At 56.4% G+C, this 17,432-nt stretch overlaps 1 protein-coding gene across 28 annotated transcripts in view; it reads right to left on the reverse strand.

Annotated features, from left to right (window-relative positions):
- ttn.2 (titin, tandem duplicate 2) overlaps positions 1–17,432 on the reverse strand; it is a 246,485-nt gene that overhangs the window by 182,101 nt on the left and 46,952 nt on the right. For 25 of the 28 annotated variants that reach the window (XM_075480277.1, XM_075480278.1, XM_075480273.1 and 22 more), the window contains 9 exons: positions 4,314–4,592; positions 3,571–4,134; positions 3,145–3,426; positions 2,783–3,061; positions 2,424–2,705; positions 2,060–2,338; positions 1,616–1,903; positions 1,232–1,510; positions 51–332 (listed from right to left, as the gene is read on the reverse strand). In XM_075480277.1, coding sequence (XP_075336392.1) covers positions 51–332; positions 1,232–1,510; positions 1,616–1,903; positions 2,060–2,338; positions 2,424–2,705; positions 2,783–3,061; positions 3,145–3,426; positions 3,571–4,134; positions 4,314–4,592 — 2,814 coding nt within the window. Of the gene's footprint in view, positions 1–50; positions 333–1,231; positions 1,511–1,615; positions 1,904–2,059; positions 2,339–2,423; positions 2,706–2,782; positions 3,062–3,144; positions 3,427–3,570; positions 4,135–4,313; positions 4,593–7,045; positions 10,008–10,043; positions 10,871–17,432 lie in introns of all 28 variants that reach the window. The other 3 variants (XM_075480295.1, XM_075480294.1, XM_075480297.1) reach the window with 2 other exon arrangements.

Here is a 17,432-nt window from a genome sequence, read left to right on the forward strand (position 1 = left end):
CGGCTCATTTAGAAAAGTAAAGCAGCAGAAACGGCTGCGGACAGACCGACCTTTGACCGTCAGCGTGCTGCTGCAGCGGTCGCTTCCAGCCTCGCTGGACGCCACGCACACATATTCTCCGCTGTCCTCCACCGCACACCTGCCTATGTGCACGGCTGCCTCCGAGTCGGAGCAGCTGAGCGTGTACTTAGCACCGGAGCTGATCTCCATCTCGTCCTTGAACCATTTGAACGCGATGACGGGGCTCCCCGTCACTTTGCACTCCAGCCGGGCGGAATCGCCGCTGGTGACCAGCTTGGTCGCGTCGAGCTTCCTCACAAACACGGGCGGCTCTGGGAGAAGAGGTTAACATTCAGTACAGACGTGTTAGCGTTACGTGTTCATTAGGGATGGGAATCGAAAACCGGTTCTTGTTGAGAACCGGTTCCCAGTGTTTCAGTTCCTTGGAATCGTTTTGGCGATTTTGCAAACGATTCCCTTATCGATTCCAGTGGGCGCGAATGACGTCACCACGCAGCGTTGCGTGGCGAGTCCAGCGCAGCCAGCAGCCAACAGTAAACATGGCGCCCAAGCGGTACAAACGCTCGAAAGTTTGGTTACACATCCCTAAAAAAGACGACAACAGGGCAACTTGCAAAGTGAATATTTCACCAAAGGGAGGAAATACGATCCGCTCCGGACTAACGTTGGTGAATCTGAACCCAGCAGCAACGTTAGCAACGTTAGCATGTCCTCGGCTAACACTGCAGGTAACTAACTAACTAACAAACACTGCCTATCATGTTAGCACCATTTGCCTCATTGTAAAAGCTGCTGTTAGTAACGGTTAAGGTTAAATGAATGCCTTCTCAGGCATTACATTTAGATGAAATCATGAGAGACAGAGCCTGACTGGCTCAGAGCCAGAGGCTGGTGGTACTACCCCCAGTTCACCTCTACCTCCAGCTTCTCCTTTCACCAGAGCAGGAAGAGTTAAATTACCCAGGCCAGGATAGACCAATGTGGACCTCACCGTTGTTGGGTTTGTGAGGTCATGACTCGTGTTACTTCTAAACTAAACAAAGTTGATGCTAATCGACCGGTTTGTTGTCCTTTTTCTCCAAATGAGAATCGATAAGGGAACCGACAAAGAACCGAATCGTTAAGCAGAATCGAAAATGGAATTGGAATCGTAAAAATCTTATCAATTCCCATCCCTAGTGTTCATGCAGCTGCTCAGACACTCGGGCACCTTTCACAAAGAGCGCCGCGCTGCAGGCCGCCCGCCCCGCGTCGTTGGACACCCGGCAGGTGTACTCGGAGGAGTCGCCAGGCTTCACGGAGTGGAGCTCCAAGCAGCTGGAGGAGGCGTCTTTCTTTATGAAATAAATGCCCCCGCTTACAACCTCCGTCTCCCCTCTGAGCCACTGGACGGCCAGCGGAGCCGTCCCAGTGAAGGCGGCCCGGAGGGACACGGTGGCCCCCGGGACCACTTCCTGGTTGTCTGGTTTCACGGTGAACACCGGCGGCTCTGGAGGCCAGCAACAGAACAAACATTCATTTCATGTCAGCATGAAACCCTTCAACAAGCGCACAAACCCACAGAAAAGACAGAAAGAACTGCGACTGGGATGACCTTTGACATAGAGCGTGCCGCTGGTTTCCTTAAAGCCGGCCGAGTTGGTGGCTCTGCATTTGTAAACTCCGGAGTCGACCTTCTCCAGCCCGGAGATCCTCAGAGAGGCGGAGCCGTCTCTGAACTCGGGCTGGAGTTTGGCCCCGGGCCGGACTTCCTGGTCGTCTTTGAACCAGGTGACGGTCATGGGCTGGGACCCGGACACCTTACAGTCCAGGGACGCGCCCTGACCCACGCTACCGTCCACCCTCTTCAGGGACTTGGTGAAAGTCGGAGGCATCATCCGATCTGGTTGTTGAGGAGAAAGCAGCGAGAGTTTTTACGGTGAAAACGACTCGACTAGAGGAGCTGATCGCACGTGCACACGCGTGTGAAGGCAGCGTGTGCACGTGCGATCATGTGGCAAACAGAAGGTGTGAAACAGCAGCCGGAGCCGGAGCTGACCTAAGACCGTGACCGAGCACGTGCACTGGTCCTTCCCCACTTTATTGGACACCTCCATCTTGTACTCGGAGGTGTCTCCCCGCTCGGCGGTGAGGATCTTCATGGCGGCCACGTTCTCCTTCAGACTCATCTTATATTTACGTCCGCTGATCATCTCCTTCCCGTCTTTGAACCACTTGACTTTGAGCTCGGGGCTCCCGGAGATGGTGCACTCCAGCGTGGCCGAGTCCCCTGCGGTCACACTAATGGACTCTGCGGGCTCTACGACCCGGGCCGGTTCTGGTGTGAGACAGACCCGGCGGTTAGTGACAGAAAGAAGGACCGGAGGTCCACACAGTTAGTCAGACACACTCAGAGCCCTGACCTTGCACCGTCAGCGCGGCTTCACATGTCTGATGCCCGGCCTCGTTCTCGGCGTGGCAGCTGTACTTGCCGCCGTGGCCGATGGCCACCGCCGTTATGGACAAGCTTGCAACATTATTCTCAAACAGCATCTTGGTGTTTGGGTCAGCGTCTCTCAGCGTTTCTGAGTCTTTCATCCATTTCACGCTGATGGGAGCCGAACCCTTAATGGTTCCCTGCAGCTTTACTGAGTTTCCCAGCACTGCTGTTATGCTCTCGACTCTCTTAGAGAAAGTGGGCGGCTCTACAGAAACACATCACAGGTTAAAGATCTGCCCCGCAGCGCCACACCTCAGCTCTGCTCGCGGCAGCGTTACTGACCTTTCAGTTTGGCCGAGGCCTTGGTGGTGGCCTTCCCCACATCGTTGGAAATGACACACTGATAATCTCCCACATCTGCACTCTCAAAGCTCTGGATCTCCAGCCTGGACACTGAATCCTGGCAGATTATCTTATACTTCTGACCACCTGAGATGGCTTTCTTATTTTTCAACCAGCTGATTTCAAAAGGAGCCGTCCCTGCGAGCTCGCACTCCAGCTGTGCTGCCGCTCCCTTCACCGCCTCCACCGCCCGCAGATCTTTTCTGACGGACGGGGGTTCTGGATTCAACAGATTAAAGTGCATGCAGTAAACAACAAGGCTCTCCTGACCCGGACTGAGTGTGATGTGAGACAGAACAAACCTTTCACAGCTACCAGCGTGCTGCAGCTCTCGCTGCCGGCGTTATTGGACACCTCGCAGGTGTACGTGCCGCTATCTGTGACCAGCAGGCCGGCTATCTCCACAGCAGCCACTCCGCTTTTAAAAGAGATTTTATATTTGTCTCCATCACTAAGCTCTCTCTCATTCCAGAACCAGTGGATGTGGAGCTCGGGCGATCCTTTAACCGTGCACTGTAAGCGTGCAGCCGCGCCCTGCCTCCATAGGATCTTAGGCTCCATTTTCTTGGCAAAGGTGGGAGGCTCTGAAAGAGTGTTCAGTTCGACATCAGCAGAGAAAGGGACCGAAAGAAGAGTGAGACAAACAAAAGGCAAGAGGATAACACGGTTAGCAGCGGCGTGCAGTTACAAACCACCAGCCAAGTCCTTGAAGACCTTGAAGACCTTACCTTGAACCGTCACCACGGCCTCGCAGCAGGCGCTGCCGGCCTCATTCGTGGCTGTGCACACATACTTCCCAGAGTCCTTCAGCTTGGACTTTGGGATCTCAAGAACAGCCACCTTGTCCTCAAAGGACAATTTACAATCCATGCTCTGGTGGACTTTCCTGCCATCCCTGGTCCAGGTGACGGCCACACCAGTGTCCTCGTCCACCTGGCACTCCAGCCTCAGCTGGTCACCGACCGCCGCCGACAGCGGCTCAAAGCGCTTAACGAAGCCGGGCTGCCCGACAACCTTCAGCTCGCAGGTAAAAGTAGCCGTGCCCACGCTGTTGGAGGCCTTGCACAGGTACACCCCCTGATCAGCCTGCACTAGGCTCTTAATGTGAAGAGAATACTTGTTCTTTTCACTTTTCATGTCATAGTTCCCTCCGGGGGAGACGGATATGTTGTCCTTGTGCCAGACAACTTCCATGGGAGAAGATCCAGTGACGGAGCACTGCAACACGGCCTGTTTGCCCACATACAAGGTCATTGGCTCGGGCTTTGATACAAATACAGGTGGGAACATCTCTATGGAGAGCAGGTAGAACATACACAGCGTTTCAAAAAGGGGGAAGAACACAGCGACATCACAGAAGAACCAAACCAGGTGACGGATGTGGGAGGAAACATCAAACACATTGTGGATATAATTCTCTCTCTCTCTGTCCGACACACAACAAACACCAAACGTCCCGCTGGGGTCTTACCGGTGACGACCAGCTTGGCCGAGCAGCTGTCTGAACCGTGCTGGTTGGAGGCCTTGCAGCTGTACTCGCCGCTGTCGGCCTTCACCGGGTTCACCACCTCCAGAGAGGAGCTGCAGCGCTGGCTGAGGGCTCGGTACTTGTCGCTCTGCCTGATCTCGGTGCCAGATTTGTACCATTTGAAGGTCACGTTCGGAGCGTCCTCGACGTCGCACTCGAACTTCGCGTGGTCGCCGACGTTTATCTCCAGGTTGGCGATCTTCCTCCTAAAAACAGGCGGCACTGAGGCCCGTGGAAAAGTAAAAATACAGGCGTTAGTCACGACCTCGGCAGATATCCTGCAAACAGAAGAAGAGACAGATGGTTGGGTGTACAGCAATGAGTCGGGAGTGACTGTGGAGGAGAAAAAGAGCAAGAACGCTAGCCCCATGGTTCACAGGAAGCTGCCGACTCATGGGGCTAGGGTTCCAGCTGAAAGAAGGCTGTGAAGATGAAGCGATGCCAGGTGGTAGCCCTCAACGCATGCAGGAAGAGGGCGCTGGAGATGTGGAGAGGATGGACCTGAAGGAAAGTGACAGACCATGGAACAAAAGAACCTTCTGACATGCCAAAGTGATCGTGAAAGAGTCCCGAAGGCCAGCGGGTGTGATGGCGCTGGCCTTCCTGAAGGCAGCATGATGCAGAACAGACAGACGGTGAGTTAGTGCCACCCGGTGCCCACAGTGCCCACAGTGCCACAGTGCCACAGTGCCCACAGTGCCACAGTGTCCACAGTGCCCACAGTGCCACAGTGTCCACAGTGCCTACAGTGCCACAGTGTCCACAGTGCCTACAGTGCCACAGTGCCCACAGTGTCCACAGTGCCCACAGTGCCCACAGTGTCCACAGTGCCTACAGTGTCCACAGTGCCTACAGTGCCACAGTGCCACAGTGCCCACAGTGTCCACAGTGCCCACAGTGCCACAGTGCCCACAGTGCCCACAGTGCCCACAGTGCCACAGTGCCACAGTGCCCACAGTGCCACAGTGCCCACAGTGTCCACAGTGCCCACAGTGCCACAGTGCCCACAGTGCCACAGTGTCCACAGTGCCTACAGTGCCCACAGTGCCCACAGTGCCACAGTGCCACAGTGCCCACAGTCTCCACAGTGCCCACAGTGCCACAGTGCCACAGTGTTCACAGTGCCCACAGTGCCCACAGTGCCACAGTGCCAACAGTGCCCACAGTGTCCACAGTGCCCACAGTGCCCACAGTGCCACAGTGCCCACAGTGTCCACAGTGCCACAGTGCCACAGTGTCCACAGTGTCCACACTGCCACAGTGTCCACAGTGTCCACAGTGCCACAGTGCCCACAGTGTCCACAGTGCCACAGTGCCCACAGTGCCACAGTGCCCACAGTACCCACAGTGTCCACAGTGTCCACACTGCCACAGTGCCCACATTGTCACAGTGTCCACAGTGCCACAGTGCCCACAGTGTCCACACTGCCACAGTGTCCACACTGCCACAGTGCCCACAGTGTCCACACTGCCACAGTGTCCACAGTGCCACAGTGCCCACAGTGTCCACAGTGCCACAGTGCCCACAGTGCCACAGTGCCCACACTGCCACAGTGCCCACAGTGCCCACAGTGTCCACAGTGCCACAGTGTCCACAGTGTCCACAGTGCCACAGTGCCCACAGTGCCACAGTGTCCACACTGCCACAGTGTCCACAGTGCCACAGTGCCCACAGTGTCCACAGTGCCACAGTGCCCACAGTGCCACAGTGCCCACAGTGCCCACAGTGCCCACAGTGCCACAGTGTCCACACTGCCACAGTGTCCACAGTGCCACAGTGTCCACAGTGCCCACAGTGCCACAGTGCCCACAGTGCCCACAGTGCCCACAGTGCCACAGTGTCCATAGTGCCACAGTGCCCACAGTGCCAGTGCCCACAGTGCCCACAGTGCCACAGTGTCCACAGTGCCACAGTGCGCACAGTGCCACAGTGCCCACATTGCCACAGTGCCCACAGTGCCCACAGTGCCACAGTGTCCACAGTGCCTACAGTGCCCACAGTGTCCACAGTGCCTACAGTGCCCACAGTGCCCACAGTGCCACAGTGTCCACACTGCCACAGTGCCCACAATGCCACAGTGCCCACAGTGCCACAGTGTCCACACTGCCACAGTGTCCACAGTGCCACAGTGTCCACACTGCCACAGTGCCCACAGTGCCACAGTGCCCACAGTGCCACAGTGTCCACACTGCCACAGTGTCCACAGTGCCACAGTGTCCACACTGCCACAGTGTCCACAGTGCCACAGTGCCCACAGTGCCCACAGTGCCACAGTGCCCACAGTGCCCACAGTGCCACAGTGCCACAGTGCCCACAGTGCCCACAGTGTCCACACTGCCACAGTGCCACAGTGCCCACAGTGCCACAGTGTCCACACTGCCACAGTGTCCACAGTGCCCACAGTGCCACAGTGCCCACAGTGCCACAGTGTCCACAGTGCCACAGTGCCACAGTGCCACAGTGCCCACAGTGCCCACAGTGCCACAGTGTCCACAGTGCCACAGTGCCCACAGTGCCCACAGTGCCCACAGTGCCCACAGTGCCCATGCCGAGCCGTGAAATGGACACAAACCAGAGTGATAAACATGGTGTCTGAGTGAGGAAGGCTTGGAATGAACCCCTGGTGTGAATGATTGATGGATGAATGATACACGGATGGTTCCTGTTTTCAAACCTCTTGAGAGCACCGTGAGTCGGGAAGACGTCGTCGTCCTGCCGGCTTCATTCTCAGCCTCACACACAAACTCTCCTTGGTGCCTCTCCTTCACAACTTTGCTGATAAGCAGTGAGTATGCATCACGGTCTTTGGAACACTTGAACTCTTTGCCAGGTTTCACCAATTGTCCGTTGAAAAACCAGTTTACCTTTGTGCTGTAGCTAATGGTTGTGCTGAAGGTCACTGCACTGCCTTCCTCTGCGGATAAGTCCTGCAGGGAGGTGACCACTGCAGGGGGTTCTGTCTGCTCTGGCTGAGGAACTGAGACCTCCTGCCTGATAATCTCCTCCCTGAACATCTCCTCCCTGAGCTCCAGCTGCATGCTGGCTGTCTGCTCGCTAACCGAAGCTGCCGCAGCTTTCGTTTCTCGGCTCTTCGCCATCACCGACCTCACCTCTTGTCTTGAAACCTGCAGCGACTGCTCGGAAGCTGCATGAGCCTCGCTGGACGCCGTTATTTGTGATGAGACGGACTGCTCCATCACTGCTTTGGTCTCCTGAACTACAACCTGCCGCTCCGCCGCCGCACGTTGGACCCTAACCTCAGATTCTGTCTTCACCGCCGCAGCCTGAGACCTCAGGTGCACGCTCTCTGCCACGTGCACACTTTCTGCCACGTGCACGCTCTCCACCAGTGTGGACGGGGCTGAGGCGAGCTGAGCCCTCTGAGGCCGGTCCAGCTGTGCGGTGCCCGGCCGCTCCGAGGTGAGGACCCGGGCCTCCTGGTACACCATGGAGTGGAGCGCTGCCTGGAGCTCAGTGCGCAGGTCGGCTGTCTGAGGGTACGGCCCCTCAAACGCCAGCGTGATCTCCACAGGGGTGTCTGTGGTGGTGATCAGGTACGTGAACATGGAGCGCCTGGGCTCCCGTTGAACTCTGACCTCCTGGACCTCCACAGCCTGCAAGCTTCCCACCACATCAGCCAGTAGGACGGGCCGGTCGCGGGCCACCGCAGACTGCAGCGCCGCCCTGAGCTGACGTCGTGTGTTCAGGCTGGAAGCTTTGGGCACCTGGACCACAAACGTCATCTCTTTGGGCAGAGGCGTGCCGTCCGTGGACTCTGGGGCCATGAGAGGCAGCTTGGGCTGCGTGCTGACGACCACGCTGGTGGACTCGGACCTGGTGATCTCTGCGGAGAGCTCGCCGGTCAGCACCCGCCTCTCGTCCATCAGGATGGACTGCCTGACCGACTGACCCTCCTGGATCTGAGCAGCAAAGTCCTGCTCTGCCGCCCGCAGGCTGACGCTGCTCTCCGTGCAGACCTCCTTCTCCTGGACCTGGAGCGGTTCTGCGGGCGGCTTCGGTTCCACGGCCGTCAGACCCCTGCAGGTGTCCACGGCCGTCAGGCTCTCTGTGTGGCCCTCCTCTAAGGCCCGGTTATCGGCCACGGCGGAGACGTGCAGGACGTTCCAGCGCTCCTCCTTCTGCACCAGCGCTCGCTGCTGCTGGAAGTCGACGGCGATGGGCGCCTCTTTGGGCAGCTGCAGGGGCTGCTGGGACAGCTGCAGGACGCTCTGAGGCCGGGGCTCCGTGCCCAGCTTGGGCTGGACTCCAGTAACAGATACATCCAGCTCTGCGTGATAGTCTGCGGTGAGCTCTCTCTTCTCCTCAGAGACGGCCGCGTGGCTCCTGGACCGCTCCTGTTTCTGCGCTGCCACCTGCTGGTCGGGCCTCTGAACTGTCAGCACGCCCTCTTTGGGCAGCGCCTCCACGGGCTGGGTGGACTGCAGGTGCAGGACAGCGGGCGCCTCTCTCTGGGGCTGCAGGGTGACGGAGCCGGCCCTGGCCTGGAGCTCTGAGGCGTCCTCGCAGACCACGGCCCTCTGCTCATCCTGGCTGACGGTGTGCAGCAGGGTGGGACTCTTCCTGACTCCGGCCCGCTCTGCAGCCGGTTTATCGCAGCTGAAGCTCCGCTCAGATGGAAGGAGGTCCTGGTCTGTGATGACCTGCAGGTGCAGCAGCTGCTCTCCTTCCACCTGCGACCGAACGGACACGGCGCTGTCCAGACCGGGCAGCGGCAGCGTGGGCTCAGCCTGCAGCGGCCGCCTCTCCTCAGCGGTCACAGCCGCCTTCATCATGTCGTCCCTACAGAGCTGCGCTGCCTCCTCAGCCGGCCTCTGCGTGGAGAACTCCGTCTCCTTGGAAAGCGTCTGTTTGGACTCGCTGAGCGGCGCCATGACGGGCCGCTGCTGCTCCTTCCTGACGGAGGACTGGACGGCAGAGGCGGCTGATGGAAGGTCATCTGTGTGGGCCTCGGCCAGCAGCCGCCGCTCTGCAGACTGAGCAGAGTATAAGATCTTAACGCCCTCCTTCACCTTGTAGCCCTTCTCCTGCGGAGGAGTGGGGATCTCCTCAGACTGCTCCTTCATGAGGGGCAGCTGAGCCTCCACCTGAGGCCCGCTGACCAGGTGTCTGGGCTCAGAGGTGGGCGTGACGGCAGCGGGCCTCCGGTCAGCCAGGGGCTCCATGCCGACCGTGGAAAGCGGCGTGAGCTCCTGGGTCACGGCCGACATCAGCTGTGAGCTCCTCTCCGTGGCCGCCTGCAGCCGGGCGACCTCGGGGCTCTGAATGCGGTCGCAGTGCTGCTCCGTCAGGTCCTGACTCTCCTCCACGGAGGACGTGAACGCCGCCGTGTGGAGCTGCTTGGCAGGAACAGCCGACACCTGGGGGGGACGGGTGGGCACCACCGACACCCTCTCCTCCGTCTCGTGAGCCTGGAGCACGGCGGCCTGCTGAGTCAGCCTCTCGTGCTGCACCGTGGCAGCAGAGACGTCCACCTCCCCCAGCGGGCCCACCTGCTCGCTGGGGATCACCTGCCGGTCCTCCGTGCCGATGGTGTAGACCATCTGATCCGAGCGGGCCGGGTCCCGGCCGGGGAGGCTGACCTGGTACAGCCGGGACTCTGTGGCCTGCTCGGACACCTTGTAGCCTTTCAGGTGAACCTCCCTATGAGAGACGGACTCTCTGTGAGACTCCCTGTGAGAGACGGACTCTCTGTGAGACTCTCTGTGAGAGACGGACTCTCTGAACACCACCAGCTCAGCGCTGCAGGCCGCCTCACCGAACTGGTTGGAGGCCTTGCAGCTGTACAGGCCGCCGTCCTCCTGTCGGACGCTCTTCAGACTGAGCCGGCCCGACCCGTCGGGGCTGGCCACGATGACACAGTTCCTGCTGGGCTGGATCTGCAGAGCCCCCTTGAACCACCTGACATCGGGGACCGGATCCCCCCGGGCTCTGTAGCTAAAGGACACCTCCCCCCCCTCTGAGCAGCTGACTGGTTGGATCTGAGCCGTGAAGGCGGGCGGCTGACCTGTGACCTTAAACATCTTCTCTACCCACTTCTCTGCCTGGCTGATGTCGGGCTGCTTCACCTCCAGGTAGGTCGTGCACGTGGTCTGGCCCAACCTGTTGGTGGCCGTGCACGAGTACTCGCCCTCATACTCGGACGTGACCCGGGTGATTACTAACGTGTACTCGTCCCTTTGCTCTACCAGCTGGTACTCGGCGGAGCTGCTTATCGCGGCGCCGTTGTGGGACCACCGCACGGTGGGTCTGGGGAAGCCGGACACCTGGACGGTGAACCTGGCCGTTTCCCCGGTGCTCACAGCTGCCGGGGACAGCTGGCTCAGGAAAACTGGCTTTTCTTTCTGCCTCTCTAAAGAGGAGGAGTAGCGTTTAGACTCTGGCTGGAGTTCAAGTGTTCTAGTTTTCTGGGGTAACTGGACCCCAGAGCAGTAGGTCTCCTCTCGCCCCTCCACTGTGGTGATGGTGGTGCTAGAACGTTCTGTCGGGACATATTGAGCAACACTGATAACCATATCCACATGATGGTAACACTCAGAACATAACAGCACATCAGAACCTTCTGGACCTGTTCTGAAGGAGGAAGAATGTGAAAAACCCTTAAAGACAGAAGAATTCTGTCCATCTGTTTCGTCTCATTCAGGGTTTAATAAGCCGCGACTGTCGGTCACATTACCAGCCTTCAGCTCTGATGTGAAACCCATCAGATCGTTCAGTAAATCTGTTTCAGGCTGTTTCAGGCTGATATCAGACTGTTTCAGCCTGAAACAGCCGGAAACAGTCTGATATCAGTCTGAAATCAGCCTGAAACAGCCTGAAATCAGCCTGAAACAGTCTGATATCAGTCTGAAATCAGCCTGAAACAGTCTGATATCAGCCTGAAACAGTCTGAAATCAGCCTGAAACAGTCTGAAATCAGCCTGAGATCAGCCTGAAACAGCATGAGATCAATCTGAAACAGTCTGAAATCAGCCTGAAACAGCCCGACATCAGCCTGAAACAGTCTGAAATCAGCCTGGAACAGCATGAGATCAGCCTGAAACAGCCTGAAATCAGCCTGAGATCAATCTGAAACAGTCTGAAATCAGCCTGAGATCAGCCTGAAACAGCCTAAGATCAGCCTGAAACAGTCTGAAATCAGCCTGAAATCAGCCTGAAACAGCCTAAGATCAGCCTGAAACAGTCTGAAATCAGCCTGAAATCAGCCTGAAACAGCCTAAGATCAACCTGAGATCAGTCTGAAATCAGCCTGAAACAGCCTGAGATCAGTCTGGTAATGTGAGCGTCGCCGGAAACCCTCTGATTAACGGTTTGATGCAGTTTGAAGCATTTTCGAGCTGAAGGAAAACAGCTGTTCCTTCTCTTCTTCCAGCCCTGGAAGGATAGATCCTCAAACTGATCCGTGTCATCTGTCCCCGTGTTAACGGAGTTATTTCTCACTCAACAGAATTCAACCCCAAACAACGGTTTTCCTTCAGTGCATCTTAAATAAGCAGGGAAATCTCATGTTTCTCATGTTGATAAAGAATGACTGAATAAGTCAAGCTGAGACTCCTGTACATCATCAGACATTTTATTAAATAAACTGGGACGTCTGTACAACTGAACCACAGATTTCTGTCTCTACAGCAGATTTTCTTTTGTTAAACACTCAAACGCTGCTAAAATTACACATATTTACAAAACACCCAAACTTATATTAGAATTTAAAAAAAGTTTCACAGTTTTCTCCATTTTTAAAATGAGTTTTCAATCAGTGAACTCTCCTGTGAATTATCAGTTTAGTTTCATCTAAAACACACTCAAATCCCAAAAAACAGATAAATCATCTCAAGTGAGTAATACAATATGTTCATGATGCTCTCTGGGTTGATTTCTGATTGGATTATTGATTAAAATGCTCATCTAACACGATTAGGGCGGATTAACAGACTCAGTAGTGATGTGAAGCTGATAAATACAGGTGTGTTACAGACATGTGTTACATAAATCTGAACATTCTTTATGAAATCAAAGCACTGGACGCTCAGCTTCACATAAAAACCGATTGTAACAGAAAGAAAAGTAGAATAAAATGTAAATCAAATGAATTTCGGTGCTTTTGTCCACACATTTCATCATCTAAGCTGTTATCTTTTATGGGAAACACGTGTTCACACCACACTGTTTTGGTTGGTTACGGAGTGGAACCCAAACATTTCCAGGAAAAATCTAAATAAAAACTAATTTCATGTCGAGTTTTAGGCAACCGACGGGAAGCTAACGAACGCGCAACGACAGACGCCAGCAGCACGGCGGGCCGGTCGCACAAAGATGAGCCGGACTCTACCTCACCAAAGGCTGGAGTAAAGAAAGGTTTCATCTTTGTGCGACCGGCACCTCCACCTTTAGAACACCTTCAGCAGGGCGGCGGTTTCTGAGCAGCCGGCAGAGTTTTGGATCATGCACCTGTACTCCCCAGCATCACTCTGGCTCACGTTGGTGATGAGCAGGTTGAAGTGGCCCGCCGTTTTCTCCTGGATTATACACCGGCTGTCTGTAACGGGGTCGCCGTCTTTGAACCACTCGGCGGTGGGGTTCGGCTTCCCGCTAACCAGACACTGGAGGATGACGGGCGTCCCGACCGCCGCCGTCACGTTAGTCAGGGGGATGACGCATTTGGGGGGCGTCTCGGTTATCTGGAAGTGGAAGCTGCACATATCGGACGACTTCCCTTTGAACTCTATCTTGTCGTCCTTCGCCGGCTCTGCAAACACGTCGAAGTTGATGCTGACGTATTTCTCTCCCTGTTCGCCGGTTTCGTTGTCGGTGTTGGCCACCAACCGCACCGCGCGCTGGGACTCGTCGGCCTCTTGCTCGAACTCAAACTCCAGCTCGATTTCCGACGCCTGTTCGCCATCGAAGGACGTGTTGCCAACCATCAGGTCAAACTTCTGCGGTTGGATTTTGGCGCTCCCGAGCGACACGGCGGTCAGCTCCCTGCCTCTGGCCTTCCCTGAGAAAGCTTTGGCGTTCAGAACCCCCAGGGAGGCCCGGCACAGCGTCTCCCCGACCAGGTTTATGGCCCTGCAGGTGTACACGCCGCTGTCCTGCGCTGCCACTCTGCAGATCTTCAGGAAGTGGTTGTCTCCGTCGGAGGAGTGCAGGTACTTCTTGGTATTGTGTGGAATCTTTTTGTCACCTTTGAACCAGGACACGATGGGAGATGGGATTCCCATCAGAGAACACTCAAACATGACGGTGGTGCCCTCCGGGGTTTCCATGTCACAGATGGGATTGATGAACCTCGGAGGCATCTCTGTGACCTCGAAAGCTATTTTCAGATCGTCGTGCTCCTGGGTGACGAAGTCCACGGCGCCCTCCTCGTAGATACTCGGCAGCACATCCAGAGATATGACCATGCTCTTGTTGTCGGCCGTGTACTCGGGAATGGTGATGATCTTCACCTGTTTCTCAAACTCTTTCACCTCGTTTTCATCCAACTCCACCTCCAGCAGAATCTCCTGCGGGGATGTAGAGCGAGAAGAGTCGTTGTCCTCCACATCGAACTCCATCACGTGCTGATGGGTGACGGCAGGTGGCGCCGGCAGGAACCTCACCTCCTGAGACACAACCACCACCAGAGCAACGCTTCTGGCCTCCCCGACGTAGTTCACGGCCTCGCAGATGTATTCCCCCTGATCGGCTTTGGAGACGCTGTGAATGGTCAGAGAGATGCTGTCCCCATCCCTCTCCATCGTGACTCTGCCGTCGGCCACCAGCTGCGTCTTGTTGCAGAACCACCTGACCTCAGGCGAAGGCAGACCAAACACCTCAGCGTAGAACATCAGCGAGTCGTTCTCAAACACTCTTTTCTTAATGAGCGGCTTGAGGAAGGCCGGAGGGATTCCCTGCACCTTCTCCTGAAGGGTTGCCAGGCCCAAAGACCCTATGCCCTGAGCCAGGAACCGACCTTCGTCCACGTTTTCTCCAGATGGATCAAAAGATGGATCAAAGCCCGTCTCAGCAGGAGAGGCCAGGAACTGAACCGGGGAGAAGAACCTCTCGCTGGAGTCTCCTGTGGACGGTCTCTTGTGTTCGACAGGGGAGAAGGGATACTCGTCGGGCGTCATGAACCCGGCAGATGTGTCAGAGCTGGGGGTGTGGAAGGACGAGGGAGACTTGAGAGTGTGGAGGGACTCTGCCATCGGCTGCGAGACCTCAGTTGAGGAGCCGGGGGTGTAGAACCTCTCGGCTATCTCGGTTATCTCCTCGCTCACAGTGCTGCCGATCTCTATGGACATCTCGGACTCGGGGGACAGCGGCCGACCCCAGTCTGTTGGGGGGTTGTAGTAGTCGTACACGGTACCAAAAGTGACCTCCTCTTCCTCCATGGAAGCAGCTGCCGCTGCTCCCCCGGCTAAAGCTGCCGGGGTGCCGTCCGAACCGCCTCCTACCTGCCGTCCTTGCGCAGCAGCTTCTGCTCGAGGTTTAACCGAGGCGTCTGCTTTCGGCTTAACCACCAGCGGCTCTGGTTCGGACTCCACATGGACATTAACCGTGTCCTCATCGGCCTTTCTTTGAGTTTCCTCTGAAACTTCTGTCACATCGACCTGGGAGTCTGGCATACTGAGGAAGACGCCGCTGTCCATGGAGGGCTCTGGGACTGAAATCAGCTCTTCAGCACCCAGCTCGGCCTCCTCAGACAGCGGCTCTACCCCGGGAACAACAGAAGATCCTTCCTTCATGTGCGTTTCAGCTTCCGTCAACGCCTCCACGGCACTGAGGTCTTCAGGTTTGACTGGTTCGGAGATGGCCTCGGCCTTCAGGCTTTCTTCAGCTCTGACGGAGCGTTTCACCGCAGGGACTTTCTCAGACTTGAAAGGAATGAAGCTGCTTGTTCTGTCAAATGTACGCACAGGCTCCTCCCTAACCAACTCCGCTTCAACCTTCTCCATCTGTTCAGCTTTCTGCGGTTTTGGCCTCACCAGCTCTGGAGACTCCTGCACCTCCTCCAGAAACTGCTTCACCGCATCGTGGCCTCCTGCCATCCCTGCTGCTTCCTCCACACCGGCAGTCTGGGAGGCCTCAGGAAGGGCAGAATCAGGAGTTTGAAGGGTTTTAGTAACCGCTGTGTCAGATCTGAGTGCAACTTCCTGTTCCTGCCGGTCGGCTGAAATGTCCACAGCAGGTATGAACTCCTCCGGAAACTGTGTGTCCTCTCTCAGCTCCTCGGGAGGAGGTGCCATGAAAGCAGCTGCCGAGTCCGACTCGAAGGCCTGTTTGATCTGAGCAACTTTGATCACAGCAGCGGAGCCCTGAAGACCGCAGCCGGAGATGGGCGGGGCTTCTGTGGAAGGACCCGCTCTGGGTTTGGGGGCTTTTACAACCACCTCTGGTGAAGTTTGTGGATTCTGAACTTTGTGGAAACGGCCGGATTTCTTTAAGTCCTCAGTTAGTCCGACAGGAGTGAAAGCCTCCCCCTGCTCGGGTTCTGCAGCCCGATCCGACACCTCGGAGACACTGGAAACCTCCCCCAGCTTATTCCTAGCCGCACATCTGTACACTCCAGCATCAGAGCGAGTGAAACTGCTGACATACAGTCTGTACACCCTATCCTCCCCCTCAGCTCTGTACTTTAAACCTCCAACATCGAGGCAAACGTCTTGATAAAACCATGTGACTTCTGGGGCGGGCTCCCCTGTGATCACACACTCCAACACCGCGGTGCTGCCCTCACTGCAGCTGACCTTCTCCAGCTCCGTGACCACGCGAGGGACCTCTCCCACCACATCAAAGGAGAAAGTGAATTTATGTTTGAAGGCGTGAGACGCTCCGTCATCACTCGGTGCCTCGGCGGGTTTCTCTGAGAAAGCCTGAGGCCTGTCCTCAACGCCCTCCCCAAACATCTCAGGGACCGGGGTGGCGGCCGTGATTCTGATCTCCACGGGCGAGGAGGTGAAGGCCTCATCTGAACTGCGGCGTTTGTGGATCACAGCCTGGGGCACCTGCAGCGTGGCCTTCCCCGGGTCCATGTAAGCCTGAAGCTCCTCCTCCACCAGGGTGTCCCCGCCCGTTTCCGGCTGCTCCGTCACCACCACCTCATGACGGACGCCGGCCTTTCTCGACACCTTCTTGTCAGAAACCTCCAGAGTGGCGCTGCAGAAGGATTTCCCGTGTTTATTGGTGATGACGCAGTCGTACGTCCCCCCGTGGTCGGTGGTCGGATAGAACACGGTCAGCTTTGACTTGTTCGCTCTGCTCGTGATGTCGTAGTCTGGGTTCTGGTCCAGCGGGTGGCCGTCTTTCAGCCAGCTGACGCTGGGTGGAGGATCACCTTGGAACTGGCAGGTGAACTCTGACATGTCACCGATTTTGACTCTGAGTGAAGACATCTTGTCCACAAACACCGGGCGGGAGCCTGCAGGGCTTCCATCTCCTTCTTTTACCTTCTCAGACACAGGAGTTTGTTCTTCTCTCTCCTCCCTTAAAGCTCCTGGTTCAGGCCTTTCCACACTCCCTGCACCACCCTCTCTTGACCTTACAGAATCCTCAGCTCCTCCATCCATCCTCCTACCTGCTATTCCCTTCTGTTGCCCCCAGTCGCTGCCCTCTCTGGCCCTTCCTACCTCCTCCTTCACGCCTCTCTTTTCCCTCACATCTTTCTGGAAGCGTTGGTCTCCGGACTTATCTTCAGTCATAGCAGACTCCTCCTTGCTCGGCGCTCTCTCTGTTGCTCCGCCCACTTCACCACATGGAGGTGAAGCTTGAAGCCCAGCCGTGTCTTTCACATCCCCTGCAGCTTGTTGAGGTGTTCTTTTAGCTGGAGAAGCTCCACCTGCAGCTGGATAAGCTCCACGTACAGCTGGAGAAGCTCCACCTGCAGCTGAAGAAGCTCCACCTACAGCTGGAGAAGCTCCACCTACAGCTGGAGAAGCTCCACCTGCAGCTGGATAAGCTCCACCTACAGCTGGAGAAGCTCCACCTACAGCTGGATAAGCTCCACCTGCAGCTGGATAAGCTCCACCTACAGCTGGAGAAGCACCACCTGCAGCTGGATAAGC

This window comes from Odontesthes bonariensis, chromosome 12 (genome assembly GCF_027942865.1).
Source record: "Odontesthes bonariensis isolate fOdoBon6 chromosome 12, fOdoBon6.hap1, whole genome shotgun sequence".
Taxonomy (NCBI): domain Eukaryota; kingdom Metazoa; phylum Chordata; class Actinopteri; order Atheriniformes; family Atherinopsidae; genus Odontesthes; species Odontesthes bonariensis.